We start from the raw sequence: 16,937 nt of genomic DNA, 5'->3' as shown, positions 1-16,937 counted from the left end.
TAACAAATGTGAGTGACACTAGCATTTTTAGTGATATTTTGCATATCTCTGACAAATATGTTGGCATTTTAAGGGTTAATGGAAAATATTTACACTGTAAGAGGTGCACTGGAAACACACTGTGGAGAATATACAGACCTTGAGATTGTAAATCTGGAAGTACACTGGCTGTAATCCAAAGCGCAAGTAGTAGGAAGCAACATCCAGGATGAAAGGGTCAGATGCGGAGTCTCTGGTGGGATAAGGTGGCTACAAAATACACATCTTATATTACATCTTCCTTCTAACATACATGTTTTACTCATGCAATAGTAATCAACATGTACTGATTTTCATCTTCACGGCTCATACAGTCAGAGACTAACATGCATTGCTATCCTCGTAAACCTGTGGATTGCAGACAAATGGTGTATTTTGGTCATTTTGGTCATTTTGTAATGACCTGTTTCCCTGTGGATGAGTTAAGTACAACCATGTTGGCAGTCAGCACTACATTCTGCATCACATTATACCAAACTTGTAGAATAGGCCCAATGACGGGATGGTGACCAGCCAGTGCCAGGCTTTCTGACCTAAGACTATTCTGCTCCTTATTTTTAAAGATCTTCATAGTATTTCTGATGGTTGGGCGTTACCCCCTTATCTATTAAAGTGCATTTTGAACTCTTTCCAAAATAGGATGGTTACATTGTTATGCTCCTTCTTCAAAATGGATCTACACATACATTGTACAAGGCCTGTAGGAGACTGTCTCTCTCTGTCTGCAGAATATTCATCTGCTTACATACCCTTTTATTAATTATTTGGGCATATAGGACTGTTGAACCATGTTACATACACTATTTCTTGGAGGGACTGCAGTTTTTACACAAAATTGAACACACAAATAATAATTATCCCCAGCCAAAGTTTCTCTAGATCACTGACCCCTTTAGGTATGTATTTGGCTATATACATCTTCTCTGTTACCGCTTCCATAAAACCTTGGTATATCCACACATTGATTTAGCCTTTCTGAAGTTGTTTTGCGTACTTTATGTCCCTACATCATATCATTTATCCAATTTATTATCTGCTAATTAAAATAGAATATTTCCTTTATGTCCTTAATTAGGAGGTAAATACATTCACACATTCCCAAAGTTCAGATTGCTTTATTTATCTATGTATAAAGCCACAGTAGTTAGCAATGAAACCTCCTTACTGACTCATACAGTATATGCAAAGGGTAACATCCTGTGGTTAACTGACAAAGAGAGATTCTGCCTCAAATGACTTACCATGAGGGTAAGCTTGGCAATCATGTTGCAGAGAGTGTTGATGTTTCTGTCATACCACGGATCTACCTGACCGAGGTACGTGCTGAGTTCACATGTATCGCTCATGCTGGAAGAGTTCTCCTGGACAACACAAGACATGTCACCATTAAATCCAGGCTATTGGAGAGAATTACAATTGCTTGTATTTGGTATCCCTTTCACAATCCAGCTAAAGTAATAGCTTATTGGGTCACCGAAAAACATATTCCACAAAAACTTAGACATCCAAAGTCCTATTGCAGTGCAGTGGTTGTGATCAGACCAATTGTCTTCGCTTGTGCAGACTGCTGCTGTTATTTTTTATTAGTTACCAGTGCATTTACATGAATGTATTATTTATCTTTTTGCTAACTACCTTGCTACTGCACTTACAGTGTCAGAAGAGGTATCTGTCTGCTCCCCTTGGACAGGGATGCAATAAAATTGAAGATTGGCTTTTAGGGTTCGATGAGGCCTCCTGGCTTCTCTCTTCCTAAAATAAAACATAACAAAAAGTTTGGTCAATCCAGATTCATATGGTTTGAAAGCAATATAAATATATCATTATCACTCATAACTGTCTCTCTCTCATTTAGTTTTATGGAAATAAGATTACTGTATGCAGTCCTATTACAGAGCTGAAATTATAGCATTACTTATAGTATTTCCTTTGTATTACAATGTTATTACAATGTGCCAGCACCTAGATATAGTGCTAGGGATGCCAAATATACAGAGATGCCTTGACGATGGTTTGGGGGCTTACACATACATTTACGCAAATATACAGTATGTAACCAATATCTCTGAATTATATTATCATGTAGTGTTCTAGACTGGTTACTAATACCATTCTGTGAGCTGAGGGAAACCATTTATTTCTTACATACAAGATATTTCTTGTTAAACACACAATTAGCATCATTTGTTATACAGGTAGTTGGGTTATGCAGTGTGGCATGACATTTTTTGATAAAGATTTATATTTTCTAAAATGACCCATAGAATCTGTAGGACACTGTCATAATGCAATCTTGCCCAGGTAAAAAGCAGAGACTGCACTGATTTAAGCTGCTGTGATATCACCACAATGAACTTGTGCACGAGTCAACCAAACAATGCACTTATACAAAGCAAGTCCGTCAAGCAATGCTATCCCTGTCTCAGAAGTACCTTCTTTCTTTTTCTTTTTCTTTTTTTTATTGAATTTTTATTAACGTTTTATAGTTTACAAACGAGAAGGTAGAATAAGTACAGTAAAAAGAAAAGAGGGAATAAACGGGGGGGGGGGGGGGGGGGCAATGGGGAAGAAGTACCTTCTTTCTTTAATAGTAACCTGCTGCAGATAAGGGAATATTCTAGTCAAGTAAAAAGCTTTCTCTTAGTTGATGTGTATTATTCAGCTCAGCCATTTACAACATGTAGTACTCAAAGGAACTGTTCTCTGCTCAGTAAAAACCTGTATATTAAATACTTCTATTTTTTTTTGTGATTTTCCATTTTGTTACCTGTCATGTAGGAGGCCACACATTGGGGGTAACCTTTTAAAACATTTTTTTTTCTTTCTTTAAGTTATTTTGAAAGTTCAAACCGCTGGAGTTTCTATGTACTAGAGAGTAAGTTGCATGTATCTGTGGAAGAGAACTATACATGACTGACTGCCTGCTCAGGTAAGTTAACATTACTTGTACCTGAAAGAGTAGTATGCTTTTGCCAGCCTCCCCAGTGCTCTGTCATCTCCCAGTATGACCACTCGAGTGGGCAGCTTATCAGGACCAGTAGAGAGCTCCGTGTTTTGCCCGGAGAGCCTCTGTAGTGTCGCTGTCCGGCTTCCTCTGGGGGCCTTGGTAAGATTTTGAAAGAGAACAGCAGAGTCCAAGTCTGCACCTTTCTTCTTAATACAGGGTTTCCTATATAACTTGGCCAGTTCTTTTTCTTCTACCCCCGGCAAGTCTCTCTCTATCCCACTGTCATTAGACCACACAGAGATCCGGTTCTGCTCATTCCCTTCTGCATCCATGGTGAGATCTGGTATTTTGAAGGACTCGGCCTCGACCTCTGCAGCCTGTGTCTCCCTGGTGAACAGCATCAACTCTTTCCCTGATACATGAAACACATTGACATTATTATTATTATTACTATGTTACCAAATATGGGGGTCTATGTACTGAGCATTAGAAAGTGTTAAGCTGGGTAAACACTGGGTGATATATCGTTAACAATATGCACAATACCGATACATCAAATATCATTCAATATCGTTAACGATGCGTGCAGCAGATTTCATCAGTCTTTGTGGTGATGGTAGAAATGCAGAACCCACTTACATAGTTGATCGTCATCAGTCCACAGGTGGACACTAATGTGAGGGCTGGGGAGAGGGATTCTCTGAAGTTTGGACATTGGCACATCTTCAAAAGAAAGAGAAGCATTTCAGTTAATAGTGATTTCTCTGTAACGGTGACAGTCCCTATCAGTGGGGTGTGATCATGTTCATTGTTATCATACACCTGGGCACCATTTATAACAAAATATTGAGGTCTGGATATAGGATAATCACATTTCTATATGTTGTGAGGAGAAAACATTTCAGTCAAACTACTCAACTACTATTAGTTTAATTAAGCAATAAATATATAGTGCTATAGTGTATCTATGGGGCCGATGGAGACTCGCAAATGTGGCTTTTCTGATCCGTATCGGATCAAGATCATGACCATCTGAATGGCCCTAAGGTTATTCAGATGACCAGATAACCTGAATGGTTGCCACATCTCCAGTGCTGAGACCAGTAAATCTGTGTTAGAAGACAGTCACTGGCCTTGGCATTCCCACTTTATTTTGTGAAATGGTTCCCATCTTCTCCCCTAACCAACTGACAGACTGCAGCATCCAGGCACTGCAACAGGAGCTGCAGTGACATTGCAGGACTTGCGCACCATGGGTTTGACACATGCAACCTCCCAAACAACATTGGTCAATTGCACCCAAATGGGACTTGTACGGGTCCTGAATCAGCCCCAATGTTCCTAGTACCAAGCATGGTCTCAACATTCCCAGATTTAAAACATTCAAATATTAACAACAGGCCATGAGTATGTATTGTAAGTATGTTATTTCACATATAAGCATTAAGATACATTTGTACCTTCCTCTGCAGAGTTAATTATCTTGTTGTATATCTCCTTTATCCTGTCACCGTGCCTCTGCCTGCTGCCTGTGACCTCCTGCTCACTGCGCTCCACCACAGATAGGATTTCCTGAAACCTCCGTTCTACCTCTTCTGTGGTTTGGTCCTGTTCAGGAAAAATTAAAATATAACAGTGTCAGAATCTAACATACAGTAGATCATAGTGAAGTAATAACATGAGGATGATTGATATAACTCAGAGGCAGAACTCTGCGAGGCAATGGAGTCATCTGCCTCCGGGCTCCTGCTCCCAAGGGGGCACTTCTGCAAGTTTAGATCCATTAATAGAAACTTGATATCGCTTCTATGGCTGAATTCTGAAATATATATTGTTCTCTCACTCTATCTCCATATATAGATATATATTTCATAACGGACATATATATTAAATAAGGTTGTGTCTGTGTGGGTGGGGAGGGGGCACACATATATTTGCCACTGATATAACTCAAACTTGAGCTCTGTATTAAGGGTACAATCAATATAATGTCTGTTGCCATAACCTGAATACAATGGTAGGAGTTATCAGGGCAAAGTTAAAAATTAAATAAGTAAAGGTAATAGATTATGCAGTACATACAGTAGATAGCGTTACTTTTTAAGCTAGTGGGGCTGTCCACACATCACCCTAAAGTTGCCCACACACTAGAAAGATCTGCAAACTTCAGTCAGATGTGCGCCTAAATTACAGTAGCCTTGATATCTTTTGTCCGTACTGGACAAAAGATTTCAGGCAAGCGCACATCTTCACCAAAGATTTATCTTAGAACCAAATAATGTGCATTCCTATGGATCTTTTGCTAAGTCTTTTGATCTTTCATGCAGCATGGAAGATCAGAAGATTTAGAAAAAGATCCGCGGGAGTTCGCATCTGATCATTTTGTGGTAAAAATCAGCCGATTGGCAAAGAATTTTTTTAGTGTGTAGGTACCTTTTTTAGAGATTGAATCTGGGTACACAGTACTTGATATGTCATTCAATGCGACATATCACATATTGGGCAGTATGTATGCCCGATATGTGCTTTCCCATCATTATCAATGTCTTCTGGCCCTGCAGCAGTTTTTACTGAACAATATAGCAAGGCATCACCCGTTGGATCGGCTGGGTACACACGTCATCTAGTGTGTACCCAGCTTTAGTGGTGAAGTAATATACTGTACAGTATGTAAACCTTGCAGATCAGGGGTTGGTACTGCAATAATGTTACAAGCCATTAGAGCTTTGTCGCAGGATGAACCTATGAGAATGCAGTCAATCTTTTCTTTAGAAACCAGATAATTGATCTATTGTTGTACTCTTCTAAATATTAGTTAAGCCATCAAAAAGGCTGCTCCTATTTTTTTTAATCAATCGATATTACACTAGCATGCAGAATTCCCAAAACACATGTACATAAAAATGGATGTTTTATGTACCTTTTATCCTTTTCCCCCTTACCTTAAGTACCCGTTGCAGAAGGGTAATGTCACAGTCTTTGCCCAGTGCAGCCTGAATGCAGTTGCAGATTACATAGATCATGCACGCAGTGGGTGTGTGGGACATTTGACCTGCTTGAGTCTCACGGAGGAGTGTGTTACACACAGACTCAGAAACCAGTCCAGGGTCTAAGAACAACAGCACCCTGCACAGAACACATTTCATAAGGTACTGCTCACCTATCATAATATTTCATTTTCTAGAGACAAACCTCTCTTTTATGGCTTGCTTCTATCCTCTGGTGAATGCATGGCACACCAAAGGTTTTCCAAACCCCAGTGCACAAACAGCCTAGGTATATATGTGCTTGCATGGACCAATAGGAAGCTATTGGTAAACTTTATTATTTCCCTTGGTTCTTAACCCAGCCCTTATGTGGCTGTAGATTAGTTTTGCCTGCAAAGTCTCCACTGAGTGTACAGTAGGTGACAGGTTAATTTATATCTCAAAATGGCACAAAGTGCACACTTCTTCATAACAGAATAAATCTGAATATTCTCTGTTTTATAAAGTTTTTAACTAAAAATTTAGGGAGAGATGTATCAAACCTTTGAGAGGAATAAAGTGGAGAAGTTGTCCAGAGCGAACAATTCGCTTCTGTCATTTAATGGATTGTACTAGATAAATGATAGTAGGAATATTACTTCTCCTTTTATCCCTCTAAGGGGGGTATGCAATCACCGGCGAACATCTCCAGATGGGGGAGATGTCTTCCCCGACAGCATTGAACAGGATAGCTAGTCCGAACGAGCCCGACTTCAGCTCGCCTCTTCCCGGCTGCAACTCGCGGCCACGCCCCCTTCTCATCCCACTGCAGACGGGACATTGAATCCCGCCTGTGTGTTCTTGGTCGCGTAGACCGAGAACGGGACAGGGTCAAGCTCCACAGCCGTGACCCCCAGATTGAATACCCCCCTAAGGATCTATACATTCCCCCTTTGTTGGGCAGTCACATGTAGATTTTAAAGCATTTGCTTTGTAGCTATCTGATTTAATATTCAAAGAAAATTGTATGAATGCATCCCAGTGCTTACCACCAAGGGGTGCAGATCCATGCAATCCTGATTGCTTTCTCTGTCGGTGGCTGACTTCGGTGGGTGTGTCAGGGACTGCGTCAAAAGAGGCAGTTCAACTGGCACCATAGGCCGTCTGACATTCTGAGTAACAATAGGGTTGCTCTAATAGTGCGGGCCATATCTGATCGATGGTACATATTTTCAACGGATCAGAGCCCTAGCCGGTGGGTGTCTCAGTAGGCATTAGAATAAGTCTCCTCTACTTTTGCATTTCCATCCACTTCTGAATTCTGCCCTCAGCCAATAGAGATACAGATGACCAGTGGACAGAATGCTGGTGGTCAGAATACCGACCCATGCATCCCTATAGAGGAAATCCTGACCGGGTCAGGTAAGTATGCTTACCATCCCCTTGCCTCCCCTATCCCGCTGTCTTAACCTAACCCTCCCACCACACAGCCTAACCCCAACAGTCCTCCTGTGTCCCTAATCCTCCCTTTCCCCCCCACAGCTTAGCCAAAACAAAACCTCTATGTTAGTTGAACCACTTATTTTTGATTGTCTTGCTAATGACTAGTGTGTAAAGTTAAAAAGGACAAATACACATATTTCCTAGAATGTCGGCACGCACTTCATTAGTAGTATCATGCACACAGCAGTGTTGCTGGTTACACTTTGGAGGCTATGTTTTTTTATTTGTTCATTTATTTATTCTCCTTTACTCTATTCTCTTCTCTCTCTTCTTTGTGCTACTAAAGACAAAGGTTAATGATGCGCATATATATTTACTTAATGGCTCCGGTAGCTGCAAGTTTTACACATGCGTGAAATGGCTGAGGTATCATTTGTATGCCTACCAGGATAATATATTGTGATGAAGAATAGATGATGACAACCAGTCTCTGGTGGTCTAGTGGCTTCTTACCATGTCCCGCCCACAGCGGTGTTTGTGTGGGGGAGGTTTAAAACCATAAATGCAATTGTAATGTATGTGCTTGCTCCCTTACTCCAGGTATGGGCAGTGATGTGAATCAAAGCACCCGGGCATCAGCATTCGATTTTTTTCACTCGGGGGTCAGGTTTATAGAGGAAGGAGAAGTGAAGCTGAATTATTCACTTCTTCCACAAACAGTAGCTGCTGCTGCTGGAGATCTAAGATCTAATTATCTCATGGGCCATACACACGGGCCGATTACAGCCCCATTTCTAACCGATCTGTCTAGATAGCTTAGAAATGAAGCACGGATCACTCCGTGTGTATGGCCCCCGGCGCCAACGATGCACAGTCCCGTGCATCGCTATCACCTGACTAGATTTATACTGCATGCATTCTCTCAATTGACAACACTGGCCGTGGCAGATCGCTCACCATACATCACTGATGCATCGCTGTGTGCTCAGCGATTTTGTTCCTAACGAGATTGCTGAGCACACTACCACATGTACATGAACATATACACAAGGGTGTAGTGTTGTCAGAAGCTAATTAATCTATCAGTATATTTTTAGATTGTACGAGGAATTTGGAGTACCTGGTGGAAAGCCATGCAAACACTGGGAGAATATACAAACACTACACAGTGCCATGGTGGGAATAAAACTTAATACCTTAGTGCTGAGGCAGTAATGCTAACTAGAACCCCATCCATGTTGGTAATATAACTACATATTTTAAGTGATTAATACGTGTTTTTTATTTTACAATATAGAAAACAGAGATTACTTACTTTCCCTGATGAGAGATATCCCTCTTAAGGTTTTGTTCAGAAACAACCATTTTTTGATATGAAAAACCTAAAAGATTACATAATCATGTTTATGCTGTTTATGTGCAGGTTTGTTTTATGTCAAGCTACACAGTACATGAATGATACAGATTAATGGTATCCAACAATGGTACATGAGTAGGATAGTATTGTGGACATCTACAGGTTCTAAGAGGATTGTAATGTAGGACATCACTAAAATGGAAAAAGAGAAGTACTTATAATAGTAGACTTCTACATCTTCCTGAGTTAGACTTCTACATTTTCCTCTAGAAGTAATGCCAATCTGAAATAAATGGCATCAACACCTTTATCAAGCTCCACATACCTGGAACTTTCTTCTCAGTCCTTAGCCTTTGTGCATAGTCCAGTCCGATCGTACAGTATGGTTTGGGAAGAGTCAAAATCTTTTTGCAGAAGACATAAACCCGTTCATACAGTTCATTGGAAATATATGCAGCCTAAAAAGTGAATGACAACAAAATAGTCAAATGGCATTTTCTTGGCATGCATTAATTAGCAGTTCTGATCTTAATTGCTTCTGGAGAGCTCTCTGGATCCCAGAAGAACAGTTCAGCCTGCGTGTCTACAGGCTCACTCAGAATCTGCTACATGAACTGATGTGTGATGATGGTACTGACTAATTCTAAACCGTCATACAGATATGATGCGACAGCAGTTGGCATCCCTATGTTCAGGTTAGCTTCTGCCCATATTAGTATATAATCACAATTGTGTATGACAAAAGGTAGCAACAGCAATTGTCAGAACTTACATCTTAATTCGGCCCATAGACACAACATAAGTAATAATTGGCCAAATGTATTAAGCCTTAACAAGTGATAAAGTACCAGCCAATCTGCTCCCAACTGCCATTTCTCTAACACAGCTCTAGCATGGCAGTCGGGAACTGATTGGCTGGTACTTTATGACTTGTTAAGTCTTAATACATTTGAACCAATGAATGTTAAAGGCATGGAGGAATAGTGAAGGCAAGCTAACTAATCTCCAGTAAGATATTGTGGCAATATAAAGGGCAGATGAATCCATGTATGTAATAAAGGAGTACTTGGATTATGTTTCAGACAATACACAGGGGATTTTTACTTAATTAAAAGTCAGACTAGCAGTTATGGATGGCTAGATCTTAATTATTGTGAAGAAATCCCTTAAAATGCAGTCAGGACACCCTGAGATATCTCTAGAGGACTTGGAATTCAACAAGCTCTTAAATTACCATGCGGTGTGATCCAGAAACCTTCCACTGAAGGACAATTCAGCTATAGCTTGTGTTTTAACTAACCCTTACCTGCCGGTATGCTATTATACACTGCCGATGTTATGGTTTAGATTCCCCCGCGATCCTGAAGGACACTTTAAAATGGTTGTGAATTGAAAAGTCTACATACCTAGACCTTTCAACTGCTTCCTCGTTAACACACTGTACTGTAAGTACAGGTATATCAGTGGCTGGGGCTGCCTTAAAGGTTATTTGCCTCATACAGTAATTGATGCAATCTTTGTGGGACTTACTTAATCATCATTTGGATTCATTTGACCTTTATATTGCCACTATACCTACAGGCCATCAGATCATGTTGCCCCTCCATGCTTTTACTGTACATTCCTTAGTAATTTTGTTGTGTCTAAATATATATGAGATTTTTAAAAATGAATGTATATTTAATATCACACTTATTTGCTGTACTTATATTGACAACTTCAAAATATTTATTTTAGTGGATATGAAAAGGAGGTTCTAGTACAATGTAAGTAAGTTTAATTTATATAAGGCACTTTCTCCAACAGGACTCAAGGTGCTTTACAGACATTAATAAACAATGCACATAATACAGAGGATATAGATATATAGCACAATCACAGAGAAAAAAAACATTGAGCACACAGTAAGCATAATGCAGGATTGGTGCAGCATTTTGGATAATAACTTCCATGGGTTGTGTACTCCACCCTGACAAGGTACCAGATGCGGCAGCCATTTTAGGTGCTCTGCGTAGGATTACCCTGGGTGGAATAGATTACCACTAAAAGAAATTACCAAATATAGGTGATTTCAGTGTATACTCAGGTCCATGTATTTTTCATCCCATCCACAAGTGCATCAGATGAGGCAGCCATGGTGGGCGCACTACGAAGGTTACACTGGAATATATTGGAAAGCAAATACTTGTGTGGCACAGATGGAGTCAAAATCCCGGCGGTCGAAATATCGACGCCGGAATCCCGACCGCCGCAATGCCGGCAATTTCTACCTCTATGGGTGCAATCTGTGGAGGTATACAATACAGGAAAAGCACATTGTGGGGTAGATGTGTGCTGCAGGGGTGTGCGGGGGGGGGGGGGGGGGGGAGAGAGAAAAGACATGAACACACCTGAATATTAGAAATCATTTTCATAGAGTCATCAATGTCCTGGTCTCATGAGAGTAGTGCAGTGTAGAGAGTAGGTGGTTATGAGAAAGTGGGGAGCACATAAAAGTGTGGGGGAAGAGTTTCTGGGTGTGGTGCTTCCCCTCACAGCTCCATGCTGATATAAGGCAAGATCTGAAGATTGCCAGTTTACATCTGGCCTATAATGAAATCCCATTTGGTAATGAAATCCCATTTGCAGAATCTTTTACCAATACTTATTGATTAAAGATTTTGCCTGTTGTTTTTAATTGATATTTTATTATGGTATATTAATATACAGAAATAATGAAACTTCCTCGTTAAACCTCAAACAACCCATACTTATGTTCTTGTTCTTCTGCTAATTACATGTAAAGGGGAAAAAGGGGTACAGGGTTTAGCTTAAATACAAAATGGGGTTTCTGTACACTTGGAATACCCTGAGCATCTGGATGCTCCGTGTGCATAAGTCAATATCGCTTTCATTGGGAGCTCTATTGTCACCCCATCGCAGTTACCTTTGTGATGACATGCATCAATGTGTGGAGTAAAGGTAGAATATAATGCAGGTTGTCTCCTAGCTCCGCCTGGAAAGAGAGCACAAGTGTTGTTACAACACACCACAAAATGCCACAAACACTGGGGGAATTTCAACTGGTGAGTTGATATTGTAACACAAAGCTGAAAGCATTATTAGCAAAGAGCATAATTCAGACATGTACGCTATCCCGATGGTTGGGGACACTGGGTATATGCAGTGGGTATGACCAGACATGCCTCAAGCTTGAAATGATTGAACACAGATAGTATAAAAAATGTAAATATGATGGAGAGAATTGTGGATTGTCAGATTAAGGACATCATGACTGTGATCTGTGTGAAATGATCAAGACAAATCACCACTCTTGGCCTGTCTGCCATCTTGCATCTTCATTTACCAAAATGTCAGTAATGATGTGATGGATTTCATATTGTTTTCAGGGGGAAGGAGGGTTGGGGGGGGGGGGGGGGGGTGACTATATAAACCTCTTCCAGAGTTGTTCAATATATATTCTGGATAAAACTTTTTTTTTTTTTATATTTGTGTTGTTTGGCAAGGTTAGAGTTAAGTCAACTCTGAAAGTTAAAGGACTTCTACACTAGTGACTTTCTTCTCCTCTTCTTGTTTTTCAGCAGTCTGCATTTTAGTGACAAATAACTGACCAATCTGCATGTAATCTATCCCTGCATGTAATCTATCCCACATCTTCCTGGCACAAGCTCTGAGCTTTCAGGAATTATTATTCAGACACAAACCCCAACACTGTGGAGAACTACGCCTAGTTGGCAAGATGGAAAAAGATTATGCGCTATGGTGACACACTGTTGCTGAGTTACTCACATGACTGTTGTGGTTTTTTTTTATTTTACTAAAAACAAAGTGACCATTAGCCACTATAAATACATAGCTGAAAGTATGTCTGTGTTTTTTATTACAGGATTTAAGTCAGTCTGTGTGTCTGTACAGTGTTGTAGTGTGTGTAATTTAGTGTTCTGTGTCTATGAAGTTGTGATTTAGTTGTGGAGGATTTTGTGAGCAATACTTACCCAGGTAATTTTGTCTGGCTATATACTGTATATTAGAAACAAGAGTTTGTGCAAAGCTCAGCAGGGTTGCACTTGTTTCTCTTTATTTCCTGTAGTACTTTTATCACTCACTGAGCTCTGTTGACAATTATCTCTTATATATTTGGCCAGATCTGTCACTCTGTGAGTGTGTGTATAACGCTAGGTGGAGTCCTAGGCTTATAACCTCTCAGTGCCTTTTTGACACCGCCCACACACACTCACAGAGTGACAGAGAGGCTGACAGGATGCCATCTGCCAGACTCCCCCCAACTAGCCTGCAGTGGCCGGGGATGAATCTGCACCCCACTTTCTGCAGGTACCAAAAAAGTATTGTGGGGAGCCTGCTTCCTCCATACCTACAGCTAGGGAATGTTGTACTTAGACCCGCTGCCACTAGTTTTAACTATCGATGGTTATCCATCACCTTTGGCTGAATGGCCGAAAGACCAATCAAAATGTGGGGGCGGGGCTTCTGGGTGTCGGGGATCAGAGCTATGCTCCGTGTCGCGGCACCTTGATGGGAAAAAAAAAGAAACATCGTTTCTACTATGCCATCGATGTAGGGAAACCATCTGGTTCTAGCCCATCGATGGCAAAAGTATTCAACATCGGCCATTAACCATCAATGATTTGGAATCCTCAATGGTCGATGGCCATCCCTACTCTGGGTTGCGTGATGCCACATGTAGCTGTGGACAGTCACAGCCGTGACCACACCACTCTGTCCTCCCCTGGCCCCATCTTGGTCAAAGCACCAGCAGTGAGCGAAAGGCAGGGGACAGGGGAGGGAACTCCAAATAACGGGAAAAAACGATCAATTTAAATCTCTCCCCTATGCCTCATTACGGACAGCAGTGAGAGTCGCTGCCAGGGAGGTGTAAAAGGAGCCCCGCAGCAAACACTATAGGCTGCCGGCGCAGCGCTGACACCTCTCTCGCCAGCTGGGACTAAGCCACGATGGTTGCCGCCTTTGGGGGGGACAACAATGTCACTTCGACACCCACCACTGCCACTTCACCACCCCCAGCAACATCCACCTGTGTAAACACCACACCCGCCACTCACACATCCGCCTCTCCCCCACCTATGGCACACCGGGCTCTCCCCCATCGACAGCATGCCCAGACCCCGTCTACACATTTCTTTTCACTTATAAACACGCTCACAGGTTAAGGGAGCGGCCGTAGGGTGCGATGAATCACCTAGTTTCACAATAAAGCAGCTGGAAGCGCATTGCTCAATGGCATGTATCACTATTGGCTATGAATTTTCTTCAGCCATTTGCTGTACAATCAATCTATATACTGTGTGTGTGTGTGTGTGTGTGTGTGTGTATGTACTGTACTGTAGTTTCACTCTCTGCCAGAAGATCACAGTGTTTCGGAGACACATGGACACTAGACCTATATATATGATAGATAGATATATACATACAGTGTGTGTATATATATATAATGGAGCTTCCATTAAAGATGCTTGACATCCAAATTTAAAGAGAAGAAGATGACACAAAAGTGGTAATGATGTCCCTTAGATGATTTTGAGTTGCTGTAGTTTAGCACAGTACACAGAGCACTTTTGCATGGTTTAATGTTGTCTAGGTTGTCCACTTTTGCGAAGGTCAAAAAGAGGTTATTTCCATAAACCTACCTTCTCCAGCTCCTTAATGAGAACTCCCACCATAATGTTCCCAATGCTCGGGTTCCGATCTAAGCTCTTGTGTAGAGTCCATCTCAGCATTCCTGTCACAGAACATTTATTGACCATTATAAGAGAATTAGTTCGCTTTTTCTTTAATTTTACCAGTTAATCTACGCTTGTTTAAAAGTAGATTGTAAATGTAAAAATAAGGTATTTAAAGTATCTCCGTTTGTCATTGTTGACGAGACTTCGGATGAATATACAAGATTTAATTAACTATAACATACAGTTTCATCTATATAGAAATATTAGTTGCAACACTCTCTGAACTCTAAAGTACAGTGACAAAGCAGGGAGCAGAGGTCCCCAAAGACATACTAGTCATCATAATGTCACAGACCAATTGCCAGGATCAGTGCTTTTCTACATAGGCACCTTGTAAATTTGAAAAGGGTGCACTCAGACCAGCCAATATGCTGCCCCCTCAGCATTGTGACCTGTACAGCGGTCCTTGTTACAGCCAGATTACCCTTGGAAGCAAGATCAGAACAAGACTCCAGAATTGTCTTGAACACAATGTGCTTAGCATTACAAAAAAACTTGTGCAGTGAATAGCAACAGGAAGTGGTTAACTAACAAATAGCCTCACTTCTGCTTAACTACTTAACTGACCATGATATTTGCAGGAACCATTACTGAGCCTGAACTATATGTATATATGTATTGGGAGTAACACTGTTCTTATGTCTGAGGACACTCAATGACAAAGATTCGTACTCCGAGGCACAGCTAGATCTGTATTGTGTCCCTGGAAAACTTACCCACCACTCCCTTTTCCGCTCAGTCTAACCTCCCACAGCAAACTAGCCCTCTCCCATTCACCTTACAGCTACTAGACAGTTTCCACAGCACATTTCCCTGCGGCTTATGAACTGTTATGTAGTCTGCACTGAAGAGGAGTGGCATACTGGAAGGAGCAGGCAATGGATGTCACACTGTACAATCTTAAAGTGATTTTTTTTTTTTTTTTTACTGTCGCCATCTCTTGCTTCCTCTTCTTTTTTTTTTTTTTCTCTACTTTTTCTACACCCTCTTACCTGGGTCAGAATGCATCCCCAAATGTTGATCGTCAAGGCCACGGAGAATTGCTTGCACCTTCTGTTGGACCATATCTGCCTCAGTGGCTAAGAAAACAAGTCATTCACAAATCACTTCGAGTCTGATACATTCTAATAATACAAAGTTTGTGAGTGTTTTGTTCGTTGATTCAGAAAGATATGTGTGTGCTTGTATTTATTATGTAATGGTCTAGGTTAATAATATACTGTATTCTGTGAGTACAGTTTTGTATGTAGTGTTCACTCTCTCTGCTCTCTTGATTAGAAGAGAAAGAAAGAAGTAGAGAAGGTGGCTTGGATTTCCTATTGAGCCAGGCATACCTTGCCAAATGTTGAGCAAAAATTAATCAACCCCTTACCTGTAGCTAGCAGCAACCAAGTGCCTAACACATTGTAGTTGGCAGTACAATGGTGCTCTTTATCAGGGAACTAGACCGCTTCACAACATTCTTATTCACATCTACTGAAGAGGACTGGACAGAAATGGGTCCCCTGTACTGTGGGGGATTCTATTTTGCTATATTGAAGATCAGGAGTGGACCTCATATGATATAGTCCTTTGGGGCACATGTATTACGCCTGACGACAAAGAGATAAGAGTGGAGGTAAAGCAGAAGGAGATAACGCACCAGCCAATGAACTCCCAAACATATTTCAAACATAGCTGATTGGCTGGTGCATTATCTCCTTCCACTTTATCTCCAGTTTATCTCTTAGGGTGAAATGCTGTTAACAATATGCATGATACCGATATAGTTAACTATATATCTTCTAGTGTGTGTGCTCAATATCGTTAATGATGCCCGTTCTCGCATATCGTTTAGGCCCCCCCGAATGTGGATGCAGCTTAAGCTCAGCCCTGGCAATTTCGTCTGAGCCCGGTGTGTATCAAGATGTAGTTAAGCCATCAGGGAGATGGCTAACTATATCCTGCCAGCCGCGGCTATATATGCACAGTGTAGAAAGAATATTCTTACCTGTACTGATTATTTGACTGGGCGATTAGCAACGCTGAGGATCACTATCGCCCGCTGTGTCCACATGGGTGATTCAGGCAAACCTACTAAGCGATTTTGATGATGTAGTCAAAAATCGCTTAGAAGAGTCTCCCTGTGTGTACACCCTTTTAATGTTGACTATATAGTGGGTCGTGATGACATCACTGACCAACATCGTTAACGGTATGGTCAATGTATATGCGCTGCATTGTTTGCCCGCAGCACTGCTGATATACAGTAGTTAATAACATCAGCAGTGCCGCAAATTGCCCAGTGTGTACCCAGCATAACATTTGTTATACAGAATTGAAATAATTGAGTGAAATCGAGAGCATCACTACAAAAAGTTTGCAAAATAAAGAACATATTCATAATTTCAGACATAAGGCTATTCTTTGGATTCTGGTATATT

General features: G+C 41.0%; 1 protein-coding gene and 1 long non-coding RNA gene across 9 annotated transcripts in view; one reads left to right on the top strand and one right to left on the bottom strand.

The window, feature by feature from the left end:
* Positions 1-12,605, top strand: part of LOC146008759 (uncharacterized) — a 31,352-nt gene extending 18,747 nt beyond the window's left edge. The window contains exons 2-3 of the long non-coding RNA XR_014444561.1: positions 2,871-2,968; positions 12,334-12,605. This is a non-coding gene — a long non-coding RNA (uncharacterized LOC146008759). The remainder of the gene's footprint in view (positions 1-2,870; positions 2,969-12,333) is intronic.
* Positions 1-16,937, bottom strand: part of PIK3R6 (phosphoinositide-3-kinase regulatory subunit 6) — a 77,364-nt gene that overhangs the window by 10,472 nt on the left and 49,955 nt on the right. For all 8 annotated transcript variants that reach the window (XM_083148410.1, XM_083148415.1, XM_083148408.1 and 5 more), the window contains 12 exons: positions 15,507-15,593; positions 14,419-14,510; positions 11,679-11,747; positions 9,078-9,210; positions 8,711-8,777; positions 5,929-6,112; positions 4,447-4,594; positions 3,626-3,709; positions 2,990-3,398; positions 1,692-1,791; positions 1,281-1,400; positions 139-249 (listed from right to left, as the gene is read on the bottom strand). In XM_083148410.1, coding sequence (XP_083004536.1) covers positions 139-249; positions 1,281-1,400; positions 1,692-1,791; positions 2,990-3,398; positions 3,626-3,709; positions 4,447-4,594; positions 5,929-6,112; positions 8,711-8,777; positions 9,078-9,210; positions 11,679-11,747; positions 14,419-14,510; positions 15,507-15,593 — 1,604 coding nt within the window. The remainder of the gene's footprint in view (positions 1-138; positions 250-1,280; positions 1,401-1,691; positions 1,792-2,989; positions 3,399-3,625; positions 3,710-4,446; positions 4,595-5,928; positions 6,113-8,710; positions 8,778-9,077; positions 9,211-11,678; positions 11,748-14,418; positions 14,511-15,506; positions 15,594-16,937) is intronic.

The sequence above is a fragment of the Crinia signifera genome, chromosome 6 (genome assembly GCF_055691185.1).
Source record: "Crinia signifera chromosome 6, ASM5569118v1, whole genome shotgun sequence".
NCBI classification, from domain to species: domain Eukaryota; kingdom Metazoa; phylum Chordata; class Amphibia; order Anura; family Myobatrachidae; genus Crinia; species Crinia signifera.
This window is presented reverse-complemented; position numbering and strand designations above follow the sequence as displayed.